This window comes from Phalacrocorax carbo, chromosome 9 (genome assembly GCF_963921805.1).
Source record: "Phalacrocorax carbo chromosome 9, bPhaCar2.1, whole genome shotgun sequence".
NCBI lineage: Eukaryota > Metazoa > Chordata > Aves > Suliformes > Phalacrocoracidae > Phalacrocorax > Phalacrocorax carbo.
Genome location: NC_087521.1, coordinates 3,853,796 through 3,870,408, shown reverse-complemented (window position 1 = coordinate 3,870,408; position 16,613 = coordinate 3,853,796). Strand labels below are relative to the sequence as shown.

Sequence of the window (16,613 nt, the reverse complement as noted above, 5' to 3'; positions counted from 1 at the left end):
GTGATTTGGATCCACTAGCCTCTGTTCTTCCTGTAGTTGTACGGAAGAATTCCTTCTGGTGATTTACAGTAATGATGGAACTTACTACTTATGATAATGAAAAATAACATATGTTTTGACCAAAATGGAGGAGGCTGTAACAATATAGAAAAATTTCAACAGACAGGGCATGTCGCAAATACATCCCTGTTATATTGGCTGGGGTTACTAAGGAATCTCCGTTATATGAGCATTACTTTTGTCTTTACGTAAACTAAGGAAATATCCCCCAATTAGTTCTGACTTTTAATTTCTGCAATTATGAAATCAAACACCACTTTTTGTGTGTGCAAGACCTTTTGTGTAGAGCAGATTTGCGCATATAAATAGGCACTGTCTTTTCAGTAGTCTGCACTCCTTGTCTTCTTCCCTCACCTCCCTCAGATGACTGAAAATAACTGACTGTTCATTACCCCGTATGTAAACATATTTGAGATAAGGTATTTTGAGGTTTACTACAAGCTAAAGCAAAGCAAGTCTTTGGGGTGCTACAGTGCTGCCCGTGTAATGGCCAGCATTAGCAGACGCTACAGAAGCCTCGTGCCATCTTGGCTATCACGCTGTGAAATCTCTTCAGAATTAGCACTCTTACCAAAAGCGAGAGCTTGTGCTAAGGAAGAATTGGCCGTGTAACAGTTGGAATAGTAAGTAGCAAAATAATGTCTGTTCTGTGCCAACCACTAAAATACTGCAAGAATAACCTGCAGATACCTAGCTTCCTAAGTGGTCTCAGGTCCAAGGCTCGCAGAAGGTGAAGCCAGACTAGGGACTCTGGTGCTCGGTTAATCCTGCACAAGTGTCTCAGATGGCAGAATCAAGGAGGATGAATAGAGGGTTGTTCAGATTTCTCCAAGATACAGACTCAAGGCATGAAGTGCAATTTTAATATTTTATTATAAATATTCAACAAAAATCTTACAATTCATATAAAATCTTTACAGTCTGTACACTTTTTCAATCTTGTCGAACAGCATTAAACTGAAATTTTTTCAAGTTGCCGCAGAGCTCAGTTACAACAAAATAACAGATTGCTACAGTTAACAAAAACATGTCCAAAGACATATGTAAGCAACTTCGAAGGCAGTTGTGTTTAATCTGAATATGAACAGTAGCCCTGCCCTTTTTGCGATTTTATTCAAATTGTGATATTTATCTATTAACTTTTATTTTAAAATGATCAGAATTCACACTTAAAAACTAAACAGTACCGGGGGGGAGGGCACTTGTTTTTTTCTTCTTTCCTGTATGTACATGAAACATAGCTGAGCCTGGAGAAGGAATAAAGGTGAGTGCTTTTCATTTAAATTAGCCATGACAAGATAAATTTCAATATCAACAGTGCTAATGTGACTTTTAAACAGCACTGAGTACTTTATCTTTTTCCCCAGCATAAAGCAGCTTGAAGATTAATACAGATGTGAGTGATTTTTGTTCAGTAGCTTTGTCAGTTTTAGCAGTATCCCTGTAGTCAGTTTCTGCTATTAGTCTTTTGTGCAGCAAAAAGGAAGTCCCAAAAGAAATCGGAGGGGACTACCACCATGGGGGGTAGGTGGGGTGGTGGGGGGGGGAGAGAGAGAACTGTAGGGGGCTCTGGGCAAACAGAGAACGTGAAGGTACTTTGGGAGCTCTGAAATTCTCCAGGTATCAGCTGACTTCTTTGAAGCGGGAAATTTTCAGCATACATGAAGCACCACATACTTGTCTGTAAAATGTTCCTGCAAACAGATCCCGTTTAAGTCATTCAGAGTGTTTGTAGGAACAAGATGACAACACGGAAGCACAAAGTTAGCATTTAAGACTGTACAAATCTATGGTCATAACTCAGTTTTGAGTATTAAATACTCAACCTAGTAATACAGTAGCCAGCTGCTGCTATTAGGGAATTTTCTTTTTAAATAAGAGTTTGTTCATGATCTCTAACCCCACCCCCAGCATAGAGAAAGTATATGCATGCACACAAATTCTGTTAGAATCCAGAGTTTAGACCACAGTGAGCAGTTACCTTAGCTGCACAAGATTTGAGCCTTAGCTGCTCTTCTGGGGTATTTTCAAAATACATGCAAAATATATTAAACTTTATCTGGTTTGTTTTAATGGTTACAGAAACAGATTTTTTTTTTTTGCTAAATGCCTGCTAGAAATATGCCTTGCTGTAGTTCCCTGAAGAGAGGACAAAAGAAGCTTACAGACAATGGGCAAAGCAAGTTTGCAGCCATGACCTGAAAGCCATTCTGATTGCTTCATCGATCAAAGTGCAATTCTGTGTTAATTGTTAATAATTCAGGTTTAGTGTATGAGGAAAAAAAGTTGCAGAACCTTCACAGCCGCTGGTTTTTGTCCGATGCGTTTCAGTTATTTACAGTAAGGTAATATAAATTCTTCTACTACTACTACTACTATAATTTCCCTCCATTTGTTTTTACTTACACATGTTGATGCAAGCACAATCCAAGTTCAAAACAAGAATTTAGAATCACTAAACTGGCAAGTAGTTTCAGATGGTCTTTTTTTTATAAATAAAACATTCATACACTTGATAATGACTGTAAATTGTGGCTGGAATGTACATTTATACCACTCTGAACACAAAGCACACATGCTGTTGTAATAGGTTGACTAAATTTCAATCTATAATGGATCTGTAAGTTACAGGTTTTTGAGGAGCATTAAGTGGACTTTGTCAAATATAACAAAATCAGTTTCTGATGTTTACATGTGTGATGACAAATCCCTGTTTGATAAATGCAAGCGAGTTTTATACAGCTGTCAGTGTACGGATTCTCTTGGGATGCGAATGCAATTTTAAAATTACTTGTCAGAGTAGCCAGATTTATCAGTACTTGAAAGACTGGTTTGTTGCCTCTTAACAATATGTACACGTGGTAGCTTTAAGAGAACGAAGTTACCGCCCTAGCACCTTTTACTACACAAAACTTACACACGTAAGAGCATGCTCATCTTGACTCTCTACCTAAAGTGCATGTGACATCTAGGAGCGAGGAAATGGAGAAACCAGAAGCTACGAGGAGCTCTGGAACACAGTAACTGTTGCCCTGGCATTACTGTACAGTTTCCCTCATACTATGGCCCTCGAGGTCCTACTCAACAGCGGTGGCCGCTTTGACATCAACTAATCCACCTTATCCCATATCTACCGTACGTGGACAAGTTAGCCCGTAAGCCAAATAAGTAGGGCTACGTGTGCCAAGCTGTGGCGTGGAACACGAAACTGGAAGCAGTATTCAGCACAAGTGCTCTACTCTCATCTATTTTACCTTAACAAAGGTAAGCATTTGAGCAGCAGGGCTTACTTCTAAAGCTCTGACAGAGGTTTAAAAAGTTGTTAAAATAAATTGACAACGCCAAATAATCAAATATCATTAGCTTAACAAGAATATTCAAATAAGTCATTAAACGTTGGGAATAAAGATGACAGTCCACTTTTAATTGGTTTCAGCCACAATGAGAAGGAACGGTTTCTCTTCTGGACTGTTTCTACAGTTTTACTTAAATACGCAAGTTTATCAAACATTTTTTTTTTTCCTAGAAACCTGAATTTGGGCCAAATCTGAGGTGACAGAGTCTTAAGACTAGCTACTTTGTCAGAACACTCGGTAAAGTGCTGCTGGCAGCCAAGTCACTGGGGAATCCACACGGTCTCCGTCATGAACGGAAACCCCAGCAACAACGTCCTGCCTTTTAAAAGCAAACCCAGAAGATAGATACCGTTTTCATTGCACAGATAATGCTAAGTTACCTTAAGTCAAAGGTACGGATTTATACATTTGGGATGTATGTGTGTTTAATACACAAATGAGTAGAGAGTAACATCCTTCAGGCTCTCTCTCCGGTTCACTTGGTAAAGCAGCTTTGTCCCAGCCCCTCCTTCAGTCTTGTGTACTTCCACAGGAGATTCCCTCTCTTTTCTGCTAGGAGCAGTCTCTGTGTTGTAGGTTGTCAGCTACGTGGTTTTTTCTCTGGATTGTGAGAGTTTCAATTGTTTTATGTGCCTGTTCCAGTTGGATCTTTAAACCTTCATTATCTGCTTTTAGAATATTTCTTTCCTAAACAAAAAAAAAAAAGAATGGTATTTTATTTTGAATTTGTTTCATGACTGACTGTTGTACCTTCAGATTGTCTGGCGTAAACGTATGTTGGTGGAGCTCTTATCAGCGGAACAGAACCAGTAGCTTATCTGAATGTTTCCATAGTCACTGGTCTACCCTTTGTGTATACTCTTAAAACTTTGCGGCATCTGGTGACAGTCATGTCCACAACCCGCATTTATCCACCCCCCACTGTTCCTCTCATAACAGCAGTAATCTGGGGGGGAAACAAGAGCATAGCTCACACTTCACTGCTCTGCTAATGCAGAAATTGATGTTAATTTACAACATCAGGTGCTGTTCAGGATCTGCCGAGGAAGCAAGGACGAGTGTAAATTGTGGGACTCGCATGAATGGGACATTTAAGACAACAAGTTCTTACAAGCAACAGCCTTCTCTATCTTGAACGTATTGTTGACTGAAAGAGAAGTGGTCTGTACTGGCGGATTCTTGCTAATTGTCTTAATCTCTGTCTTAAACCAATCATTTTTTCATTAAAGATGAGCTCACTTTATCAACAGCAAAGGGTACGTCGAAAGTTACATTGATCGTTCAAGGATCACACTGTAAGTCAGGTAGAAGAGTAAGTCCACCTTTGTTCTTCATGACAATACCTGGATCCCTCCATCGGTCACATTGCTGACATTGTAATTGTCTTTAATCTGTCTGGAAAGGTGGTGTTTCTGCAATCCTGAATTTGGGCCAAAGCTGAAGTGACACAGTCTTATCAACATCTACTTTGGCAGAACGCTTGTGAGGTAAGCCACAACGGGGCTGATGTAGGTGAAATCTAGCAAGAGGGATCATGTCTGGTCACACAGCCAAATTTCTTGGTGACTTAAAGTTATCAAAAAAAAAAAAGAAGGGATTCACTGTCAGTTGAACAAAAGCAAACTTCCCTGCCCCGCATATTCTGTCACTTAGGGGAGCAGAGGCCACCAAAAGCAGGAAGAAGTTCAGGACTATGATGTTACTCGTTTTATAGAGTAACATCCTGTCCTAAGCGATCGGATTATGGTCACGTTCTTGCCTGTCACTTTTAAGACTTTCAGGGATCAGTGAATTCATAACAAGGGCTTCAAAATTTATTCCCTAAGCCCAATACTGGTACTAAAATTTATGCTTGAAGTGAAGCATTGCTGGAGTTGAGGTGGTGAAGAATTCATTGTGCCACTCATGAATTGTTCTGGCAATTAATTACACCGGAGTAAAGCGAAACCTGCCCACACAGCCGCTCCCCCACACCCTCCAACCGCTTCACACTACCGTTACGTAAAACGGTTTGTGTCACCATGTGTGTACCTGCTCAAGTTCCTGGTATGACGGTTTACAGCTGTGATGCTCCTCCTTAATTTTCTGGCTGGAGTCCTTGTTTTCCCATTTAACATATCCCTTTTTGCGGCCTAGAATTGGGCTTGGACATGGGGATGGTGGAGCTGCCTGGAGATAAGGATTTTCTGGCATCCTGTGTTCTTTTGGCTCTGTCTGCCTACGAGATGCATCACCAGCCAGCAGTACGGGATCAGTCTGTGTACCTTTATGAACCACAGCTGGTTTCAGTCTCACTGAGATTTTCTGAGCTGAGGAACCCATGAGCATAATGGTTCGGTCCTTGCTGTCTTCATTGTGTTCCACTACTTCTCCATTAGGAAATGTGAACGGTCCTTCTTCTTGTCCTGTAGAATATATATGGTGAGTTGAGTCAGGATCTTAACCCAGGAAAGGATAAACAGGAGGCACAGTACTTAAATATAATTTTAATAAATAAACGTTTATTCTTTATTGATTTTACATTCACTGCTCTACAAAATAGGTGTCACTGGAAGTTTCTCAATGTTCTGTCTCTTTTAACAACTCTGCCCTGTCTCAGAAACAAAAATATGGGTCAGTAAGAGGAAAAGCATCAAGGTCAGCCAGAGAAAAACCTCTGGATGGCGAAGAGATTTACATAGACCATTGATCTTAGTGATTGGGCTGGAAGATTAAACCTGGGTGTTAGCTCAGCGTTATCACAACTTGCAGCCGCAAGACACAATTTACCTAATTTATAAACGTGACATAATGACATTCTAAATTTTACAATGCTTTTGTATGGGTCATCCTAAAATACTTTTACTTCTGCAGTTAAAACTGGGGCCGGGGGGGGCAGGAGACACCTACAATGTTAGAAGCAGCGGGCCAAAGATGTGTTAAAGGATTTGAAAAAAGACCTGTTTCAGATAAAAGTAATTTCTGTTGATGGGAAAAAACCAAAATGAGACTTATGTTCACAGACGAGTGGAAAGAACAGTCAGTCCAGTAGCTGCTGCAGGCTCTGGAGAATTCAGTGAGGATATGGATGAACAGATGAGGCTTACACCTTGAACCTAGACCTGAACTCTCATTCTTCAACATGATACAGCGTTGAGAGGTACCGCATTCTGGCACGCTGGGTGATGATGGGGCAACATGCTACAGTTCAACCTCTGTATAAGCGTGACACCCCACGAGGGATTACGCAGTGCCGCAGCCATTGCGGGTGCAATCATTGAGATGCACGTGGTCAGTTGTCAAGAGAGATCCTCTGCATTGTGCTCCACGTAAGTGCTACTAGGAAGCCTAAGATGGAATCCAGCAGTATGAATATTAAATACAACACAAAGGATTGATATCAAAGTGGCAAGAAGCAGATCTGAAGATTAGATACAGGCAAAAAGCAGGAGAGAAATTTTTAAAAAGTGAGTATGGAGACAGTTGGAACATCAAAATCAAAAGAAAAGTAGTCTGAGGTCTTATTCAAGGACAACGCTTCCTCCTTTGGAGGCCTACGTGGTAATACACAATAGGAAAAGTTTATACAGCTTGTTTGATATAAGGAGAAAAGAACAGAGACGTGCAGATTTTTCATTTCTGATTAAATGAAAGATGGACTGATGAAGAGGAGTTGTAGATTCAGCTACTGAACTAGGAAAAATAAACACAATTAGCTCTTGGTTTTCCTAGCACACAGATAGGTAAGTAAACAGGCTACAGACTCCGCATTGACTCAGACCTGTAACAGTGCAGTAGTCATTTCATGGGACAACAGTGGTAAAAACTGGAGTGTACCAAGACCTGCTTGTCATAAGGTGAGAGAGTTAAGGGAACCTGTCAGCTGTTCAGTTCATGGCATCTAGTTCTCATTAGAATCTGGCAGAAGATTTACTGAGTTTCTGTAGAATTTTTGCACCACGCATTGTGTAGCGTGACGAGAGATCTCCCAGAAAGGGCATCCTTACTTACTCGGACAACTGGATTGGTGTTACTTGGTACAGCCTCATTTACACCTGGCTCTAGTTTATATGTTGATAAAACACTGCAGTTAACCAACAAAACCTAAAACGATGCTGTACAACTCAGCTTTAAAAGAAAAAAGAGCAAAGGAAAGATTATCTAGATCTTTTGATCTTTTTAATGTGATCTTTTCTCACCATGGAATTGCTCTTTGACTCCTACTGGGCAGAGGCTTGAAGCAAGAGCAGATGTTGGGCTGCTGTCTGCAACTGACGTTTTGGGTCTTCTCTTGCACTCTATCACAACCAGGTCTTTGCATTGCTTGTGACAGTTCATTCCGCAGTCTGTAAACAAAACAAAGTCTACGTGAGTTGGTGGCTCCGTTGTAGCATCTAAGATCAGCTTTCACGCTGTGTTGCCTCCCCAGTAAGCAAGAAAGCTTCTTCGGTGTTCTCTAGATGCATTGTCTGTAAAACATACATCTGGTAAGCAGACCAACGTCCCTTTGCTATAGACACCTAAAACACCTTTTCACTGCGAAGATACAAAACCAGCAACGTTCAGTCACAACAGCATTCTGACTGCAGGAGTTGCAGAGAAAGCAGATACCTGTAGGAGGAAGACGACTGCCAAATACACGTTGTGAATGCACTGCACAGTTTTCACAGAGTGCAGGAACAGACGGGTCTAGTTCCAGACCCTCTGGGTTCCACGATGTTCGCAAAAGGTTAGAGCTATCAGTTATGAGTTCCTTCATCTTTGCTTTTCTTCTGGACCATCTGTCTGTCATGCTGGTTTTGAACCAGCCTTCTCCTCTCTGAGAGGTCAGCTTAAATAGCTCCATAGACATAGCAATGGATCTCAGGATGATCAGGTTTTATTGTCATTCACCGTGAATTATAGATTAAAATTAACAAAGTCTAAAGTATCTTACCTTTACATCTGTATCCTTGTTTAATGACTCCCCATAGCTGAAATTCAAACAGAAAGACTATGTATTAATATGTTTCTCTGCACATTTAATACCTCCAGATATAAAAATCCACTAAAAGCTCCACTTACTTCTAAGATCTGAGCACCTGCAGAATATCTTGTTTTTCTACCATTTAACGGTAAGGTCAAATATGAACTATTTACCTCTTTAGCGTAAGGTGAACAGAGTATTTTATGTGCATTCCTCAATCACAAACAAAATAGCTTGAGTTAGTCTCTAATGAATACATCAGCAGCTGTGACAGGCCCCCAGGGAAATTGTGGAGCTGGAGTAGATGGAGAATTCTATCTTGGCACCCTTGTTTGATCCTAGCTGACCTGGGGACTGGGAGGACAGTCAGTTTTACTAAATCCTTCTGTGCTATAGGCAGGGGACAAGACAGGTCTATACCAGGCTATGAGTTCTAACAGCCCCATGGAGTGAAAGGGTCTGGATTTGGAAGTCTTGCCTGAGCCTGGGTTTGGTGACACAACTGAACACCACAAGGTAGGAGGTGTGTTTAAACAGGTAAGAGTTCTGCCAAGAGGGGTGTAAAGGGTACCCTAAATAGCTACATAGGCAGAAGCCTGGTGTTCTATATAGCTTCACTGGTGTTTTATATAGATTCATGTCTGTATATGACACAGGGTGGTTATGAGATTAAAAAAGGCACTATTCCAAACAACATTAACATAATTTACTAAAAAGTAAGCTTACAAATCCAGCACAGTTGTCGCAGAAAGTAGGTCTCAAGTAAGTGGTCTCTTGGAAGTTGTGAGCAAAGCCAAGTCCTAACTTGGAATAAATTGAGCTAGCCCTCATAAAGTAAGCTGTTATTTCATCCCTGCTAATCAGACCTTCCCTGAAAATAAGCAAGAAAATTTGTTTGTGAGGCATACATTTTATTAAAAGCATAAGCAGAATTAAAATTCTCTTTCTTCACAATTTCTAATGGCAATAGTTTCATGGGCGAAAAACTACAGCAACCTCAGTAACCTTGTCAACTGCTCCCAAAGTCTACAGAAGCTTATCTACACATTTAAAATGCAGCCTGTAAGGATAAACAAATTATCTGCAGATGCAATGCAACCTCAAAACTATTTCACAGAAAGCCTCTGACTAACCACTATTGTATTTTTCCATGCTTTAATCTGTTAATAAAAATGTTCTTAATTTAACCAAAATATATATTTGTCAATTCTCGATTTCTGAGTGACAGGCTCATCTTAGGAAAGTTCTTTAATAGTATATACTGAATATCATTCAAAAAAGTGTGGTTTTTTTTTAAATTATCTTTTCTTCCTCCTACATCAGCCTGGTTATCCCTGCTGTAAGCTCACGAAGATGTCATTCACAAGATGCTTTTGTCAGTTATGTTTTCACTTCTATTTGTGGGTGAAGAGGATGATTTTACCACCCTAATGATAGAAATAAAGTTTAAAGACAAAAACCAAAAAAATCCTCCCAAAACATGCTACAGAGTTGATAAGCAGAACTAGGTTAAAAGAGATTTGTATGTACTCACCAGTCCTTGGCCATTACACAAAATGAGAATGGAAAGCTGGCAGCTATCTTTTCAAATTCTTCCTGGGAAATGTATCCATCCTGATCATGATCATAATTCTTGAAGACAGACTGTGCAAGATAATAGTAGAGTATTTATAATGAGAATGGGCTGAATTACCACTTCAGAAAGTCTCCACAACATTTATGGATTTCCTCTCCCATTTTCTCCCAGTACCTATTAAACAGGGCAACAGTTAACTGCTTTTTTTTTTTTTGCTTGAGACTAAAGCAGCACCATGATTTCTTGATTTGGAGCAAAATGCAGTTAAGTCAACATAGGCTTGACTAAATGCTTCACTACACAATGACAGCTCTCTCTTAGTTTTGCTTTAAGATGAGTATGTCCAGGCTTACCTATACAACACGTCCTAACGCTCTTAGTGCTCTCAGTGATCTCTGTAGCCAAAGAGATGTAGCGGCCTAGCTTATTTCACCAGGTCCATATTGTGTGAAAAATAGCTATAACACAGAATTGTCACGTAGACACTTATTTCCACTTGTGGAACGACATTACTGTTTCTGGCCCTAAGGCAAGGAGCACACCTAGGCCAAATTTAGAAATACGTTCCAAAACAGTGTGTATCAAAGGACACCTCGCAATATTAGCAGCATTTAGAAGGAACGGAGGTGAAGCAGGGATGCAAAGATAAACTCTTTACCTCTCTCCCCCTGCCCCCAACAGTTTTGGAATCAATCACCTGAGCTTACTTGATGGTTTACAGTAAAGTGTGTCACCCAAAAGAGAAAGGAAAAGCAATGGCTGCTAGTAACAAAGCCGCTGAGGGGCCCACTTTCAGACTCTGCCAGTAACATGATGCTAGAGTCCCTGGTACAAATGGGCTCCCTGGCTCCTTAGAAGGATGACTCTGGAAGTATACAAACCAGCATTCACCCTCCCCACTGGCTCCTTAGCCGTTCAAAGAACTTCCTTCCATGCCTCATCGGCGGCTGCTGCTATTTACAGCTAGGCAGAAATACCTACTTGTGAGGAGAGAAGTGCTTCCAAACTCAGCACAGTTTGAGCGTATCCAGTATTCCTTCCCTTCTTTGTGTCTTCTCAAACCTAGAGATTAAGGCTACAACTGGTAAGTAAGGTAAAAGGGCCACCCATACTTACATCTACCATCCTCTGAACGTGTTTGCTGATGGTTTTTGGATCAGGTTTCGGGGCTACTCCTGAGGCCCAGTCTGCAACTACCGGCGGTCTGGAAGGCGTCAGAGGCTAGAATTGAATGGAACTTCATCAGCACCGCGTGGAAAGATTGCCAGTATTGCATTCTTTCATTTGTGACGATGGGCTATGTGATAAAGGACCGCAGAAATGGCCTGTTGGACCCAGCGTCAGGCTTTTGATAGTTACGTGGTACTTCAGAGGAAGCTCTTTCCTGAACTGTCCAAAACAGCGGACATTCCTTAAGTTGTCGCAGCTCACTGACAGACCTCTAAATTCATCATCTTCTCCACATTTATAAAACAGGAACAAAACTACAATATAACGCTCATGGGTTTCACCATCTGAATCACGTAAGAATTCTTCATTTAAAAGAATCGGTATCGATTGCCAAGATTGAGCCTTATGTCATGTCTCTACACAAGTCATTTCATTTGTGTTTGTTTTCATATTATAAAACCTGATACGGTGTCAACTCTCCCATATATTCTAGCTTAGGCTTCATCATCAAACAAACAATTTATGCTTTAAACAGATTTTGCTCAGTCTATGAAGCTAGAATGTTTCCAATTTAGCATAAAAAAAATTTAAAGTGAAATGAATGCAAGGGGTAAAAGTTACATAACTTAGAAAAAAATCTTTTTATTAAGAATGCGGAAAGACCCTTACAGCAGCTCGGTGACTTCGTGGCTCTCGTGCATATGACAGCTCATAAATTTCATCTTCTGTGTAGTAAAGATCAAGGGACAGCTGAAAACAAACATAACGTTAGTTAATTCCAAACCAGTCTCTACAAGCCGATATACTTGTTCCCAGCAAGCATTAGTATTTTTTTGGTGGATTAATTTTTAATTTAGGCCTAGAAAAAAATGCGTTTGAGCTGCACAGGTGTTCACAGTGATTTGAAATGGGTACATTTTGAAATTCCAGGCTGTTATTGCCATTGTCTGGAAAATCTGTAACATTGCACAGCTACAGTCATTAGCACAGCAAGTGACTGTACTCGTAAGTAGCAGTCAGTTAATAAGTAGCCTGAAAAAAACTGTCACTCTCATCATATTCAAGTAGTCTATCGTGCCGCTAAGCCCAAAAGCACCATTCCACTGAAACTGTCCATCAACTCGAATTCTCAGAAAACTCTTGTTAAAACATGTTATATTTATCCAATCCAGCTGTGACCACGTTGAACTAAGAAGTATATGATGAGGATAAAAGATGGACTTGCATTGAGAGAACCTTTAGCTGTCAACAACAGTTATGTAAGGCAAGAAACACTACACCTGGGTAAATAAAGGAATTTGAAAAAAATAATCAAATTTGTACCTTTGCTTTTGCATGTGTCCTGGAAAATAGCGTATCCAATATTTTATTGACTAGAAACAAATTTCAAGCTAAGACTGAAGACGGGTAACGTGACACTTTTTGAATATTTGTATGAAACTATTCACACTAGACATGTGATTGAAAAGAAAAGCCACACGTAAATGTGTTACAAGCCTCAGTCTATGGCAAGGCCAAAGAAAAGCTTGTTACAGAGAGTCAAGATCGCAGCAGTCAGATGTATATAAACCAAGAACCAAAACATGCTATCTTATCCAATGAACAACCTTACTCAAATTGCAGATATGCAATAACTTTCCTGTGAACAACTGCAAGAATTACTGCTGTACTCGTAATAGGGACTAATTCTAGATTCTTGGAGAAATCTTGAGGTAGTTTCTGACACTGAAAAAACAAAAGTCCAAAAGTTACAATACTTTATGAACTATTAACTTCTGTATGCAATTACTAATACACCTTCACACTGCTTTGCCTGCTAATGGCAAAGCATGACTGAAGGAAACAGCAGGAGAAAGACTGTCGGAAAAATCAGGGAACAATCAGGAAAATTATGTGCCCTGGAATATTAGCAGAGTAGAAGCTCCTGCTCTGAAATGAAGTATTTCTTTTATTTTATACCTTGTCATATATAGCTGCATGAAATTGTGGCCAAAGTACTACCTATTTGTAACAGCCATTTTTATAAAACATTATTTAAAAAAAAAAGGGGGGGGGGGGGGAGGGGACTTAACAATAATTTGAGACGAAACATTTAAAACATTTAGCAGGAAGAAATTCACCACTTCATGTAGGTCTATTTCAGGCCCTGAGCATATGTGCTTGATTTCACACGCAGGTGCTCCCAGAGAGAACAACCAACCTCAAGCACATAAGCATTTTTATCTATTAACTTTTTGCTGAAACAGGGCTTGCAACCAGAAAGTGGAAGCAGCCTATCTAGTTTTTCCAAGCTGAGATACTTGTTAAGGCCAAACAAAACTGAGAAACAAGAAGGTATACTTACTATTTTAAATAAAAGGTAGTATTTTAACTTCCTAGGAGAAGCTAAATCTATTGTTGTGACGTAGGCCTTAGGTAGTATCAATTTTGTTAGTAAGACGACGCTGACTAGATACAACCGGAGAGTAATACAACTGTATTTGGCTAATGTTTATGCCAGGTTTTTTTAGTACCAGAAGAAACTTGGCTAGAAATGTGGTATGTTTAACCCTACGCATCTTGAGGAACTGAACTTTTATGTGAAAGTTTGTGTGTTCAACACAAGGAAGTTTTGTATGCAATATTCTTCTTCCCAGGTGCATCTAAGGAAGCTTTCTGCATTTCTCCCTACTAAGGCTTAATCAGCAGAGGATTCAGAGCGCTTCCTTAGCGAAGGTACAGAGGGAATGCACACTACTATAGTGACGCAGAAATAAGCATTTCCTCCCCGTACAGAAATAACTGGAAGCATTTTACTGAACCGGCACCTCTACCCTTGCTGACAGATAAATCAGTATCGCTAACTTTATATCTTCTTCTATTGTTGTACATTTCCTTAAGGAAAAAAAAAATCTTTCAATAGTATGAATTTATAATTTATGGAATTCTCTACTTAGTTGTTTATGAAATTATTTTTAAAATTGAGGTACTTATCTCATCTAACAGACTTACTGTAAGCAAATGAACGAGGTCCATATTAGCCTCCAGGGGAAGTGGCATTTCCTGGAGCAGTATCAGCTCATTTATGTGGTTATACAGAGAGTATAGTTTGTATACGTTAATTTTTTTGTCTTCTAAGTAGTCTGGCATGCCCTCATAAAGCGATATCAAGTCTTTCAGGTGGACCCCAAGGATTGGTATCTTAAAGTTACTGCACTCGTTATAGGCACGTCGGTAACTATCATAATTTCGGTAGGATGAAAGGAGTTCCGTCATTTCATTAAACACCTAAAAATAAAAAGAAAACAAAAAAAAATCAAAATTGGTTACTGCTTTTGTTCTGTTCATACAGCACAAGAACTTCCTATGTTATTGTTAAGGGGTTTACTCACAATGACTCTTGAAACAGATTTTAAAACTTTAGGCTTCAAATGAAATCTAGGTATTCACATGACCCAATTTAACTATCTAGAATGTGTGATTATAAATAGTTAATCTATAGCCTAAAATATAATGCCAGTCGTCCTACATTCCTTATTTAGTCAATGAAAAGAAATAGGATTTTCTCAAATCAAGAGGATGTGTATGCAGTTAATACATAAGCACAGCACAAGTCCTCTGACATTCATAAAAGCAACCATGTTCACCTTAAAATGTGGAGTGCGCTCCTCTGGCTTCCAGGTCACCAGCCGGAATTGCTGGAATTGGAAAGTCCTGGCAAAGAAACCCTACGCTGTGCTATGGGCCCTTCACAGCGTGACCAAAAGTCATACTACAGTTCAACGTGGCACATCTGTGCTGTCAAGAAAACTGTTTTTTCCATAGAAGTGAAGCAGAAACAATACAGTGGAATTGTGAAGGCCAAAGGAACCTTAAGTCTAGCAGTATAACTATTTCCCTTGTTTAAAACTCTACAGGTACAAAGCTGAGTCTTAATGTTATAAAATTAGTGGGCCAATGTTTTCTTGTGCAAGTTCCTGTCTAAGCCCTTGATTTTTAACCTTCACAAAGTGCTCGTTATAGTTAAACATTAAATTATGTTCTCAAGTCACTAATTACCAGCCTTTACCTGCTTTATTCGTGCTTGTATACAATTTCTTGATGCAAAAGTGATTCAAGTGATGGACGCCTATGCAGTCCACGCCTCATAACGACAAAATTTGTAAAACAACATGCTTCTAAAATAAGCTTGCTAACTGGTTTTATAGATCCTGAGAGCTGCAACCATTATCAGTGGGAGGTCATACTTCTGGTCTATACTCCACATATGCACTGTTCATTCAAGCTGTTTAAATATACTGTGATCAAAACAGGTTCATTAGATATCTGTATGAAATCCTTCAGGCCCCAAACAAGATAAAATAATAAAGTATAAAAGTCTCTTAAGATGAAGTCATTTAAGAAACCTTTTCATTGTTAAAAAATAGGCTTTACTGCACAGTTTTAGTAGCTGGAATCTCAGCAAAATATATCTCCGTTTTTCACAAAAATTTGATTGGAATTTACAAATGATTCCTGACATTCCACTGTACTATAATGTGCGTGTATTAGGGCTAAGTTTGTTCAAGTCTGAACTAGATAAAATCCATCATAAGGAAAGATCAGATGAACAAAGCCGTTCCTTTCAGTTTTAAACTCAAAGTACAGAGGTCCGTGCTAGCATTTCATAGACCCAGGATGGTCCATGTTGCTATGGATGACAATAGTTTTGTTCTCAAATGTTCTAGGATCCAGTTCTCTGCTTTCACGTTTGAATGCAGTTCTGCACTACTGCATTGAAATGAAAATGGAGCTTGTCACATACGAGTATTAAAAAAGAAACTTTAGAGATGCTACGCAAATCTTCAGGAAAGGTGGGTTTGGAAGTGTAGGAGTAACTGGTGTTGTAGAGATGAAGTGACAAAGAAAAGCTCTCCAAAACCAAAGGAAGTCATTGTCTTTTTTTCTGTCTTTCTCTCCTTCTTATCTAATGAAGTAAGGCTGGGCTTCGTGTGTGCAATGACAAAAATGTTAAAAGTTATCTTATTTGTAAAACTTAGAGGAGCAATACCAACCTTAGTGACATCATGAGGAACACATGAGCTTGTTTCCTTGAGTCTGGAAATGGAACTGTGACAGAGACCTCCTATCACTGCCATTAATGTATTAAAATTCTGCAGCTGGTGGAGCTTCTGTGTTGACATACAAACAATCAGTATTTATTATTTAAAGGTTCAAGTTATTCAATATACACATCCAAATTCTACATTTCCTCTATTGTCTTCCTCTAAGGTCTTACAAGTTTTGTGTCGCTATCCATTTGACTTCATTCTTTTTGGTGACGAGTTGTGATTTTACTGGGTGTAACATGTACTTATTCTACTGTTATTAAACCAAATATTAATTCTGCAGATACAGTAAGTCTTCCAAGTACTTCCTCAGTACTGCTCCCTCTTCTGCCTGTTACCTTGGGTATGACTGCAGTTGAATTAGTATGCAAAGAATACCAGCAGAACCATAGCTCTGCTTCTATACAGTAAGGCGTATC

At 39.4% G+C, this 16,613-nt stretch overlaps 1 protein-coding gene across 2 annotated transcripts in view; it reads right to left on the bottom strand.

The window, feature by feature from the left end:
• Positions 1-909: 909 nt before the first annotated feature.
• RASGRP1 (RAS guanyl releasing protein 1) overlaps positions 910-16,613 on the bottom strand; it is a 42,117-nt gene continuing 26,413 nt past the window's right edge. Inside the window, exons 8-17 of one of the 2 annotated variants that reach the window (XM_064460143.1) lie at positions 16,141-16,257; positions 14,099-14,374; positions 11,777-11,857; positions 11,054-11,158; positions 9,896-10,005; positions 9,088-9,232; positions 8,332-8,368; positions 7,595-7,741; positions 5,448-5,821; positions 910-4,103 (exon numbers count right to left, since the gene is read on the bottom strand). In XM_064460143.1, the coding sequence (XP_064316213.1) occupies positions 3,969-4,103; positions 5,448-5,821; positions 7,595-7,741; positions 8,332-8,368; positions 9,088-9,232; positions 9,896-10,005; positions 11,054-11,158; positions 11,777-11,857; positions 14,099-14,374; positions 16,141-16,257 (1,527 nt within the window). In that variant the 3' untranslated portion in view covers positions 910-3,968. The remainder of the gene's footprint in view (positions 4,104-5,447; positions 5,822-7,594; positions 7,742-8,331; positions 8,369-9,087; positions 9,233-9,895; positions 10,006-11,053; positions 11,159-11,776; positions 11,858-14,098; positions 14,375-16,140; positions 16,258-16,613) is intronic. The other variant, XM_064460144.1, reaches the window with a different exon arrangement.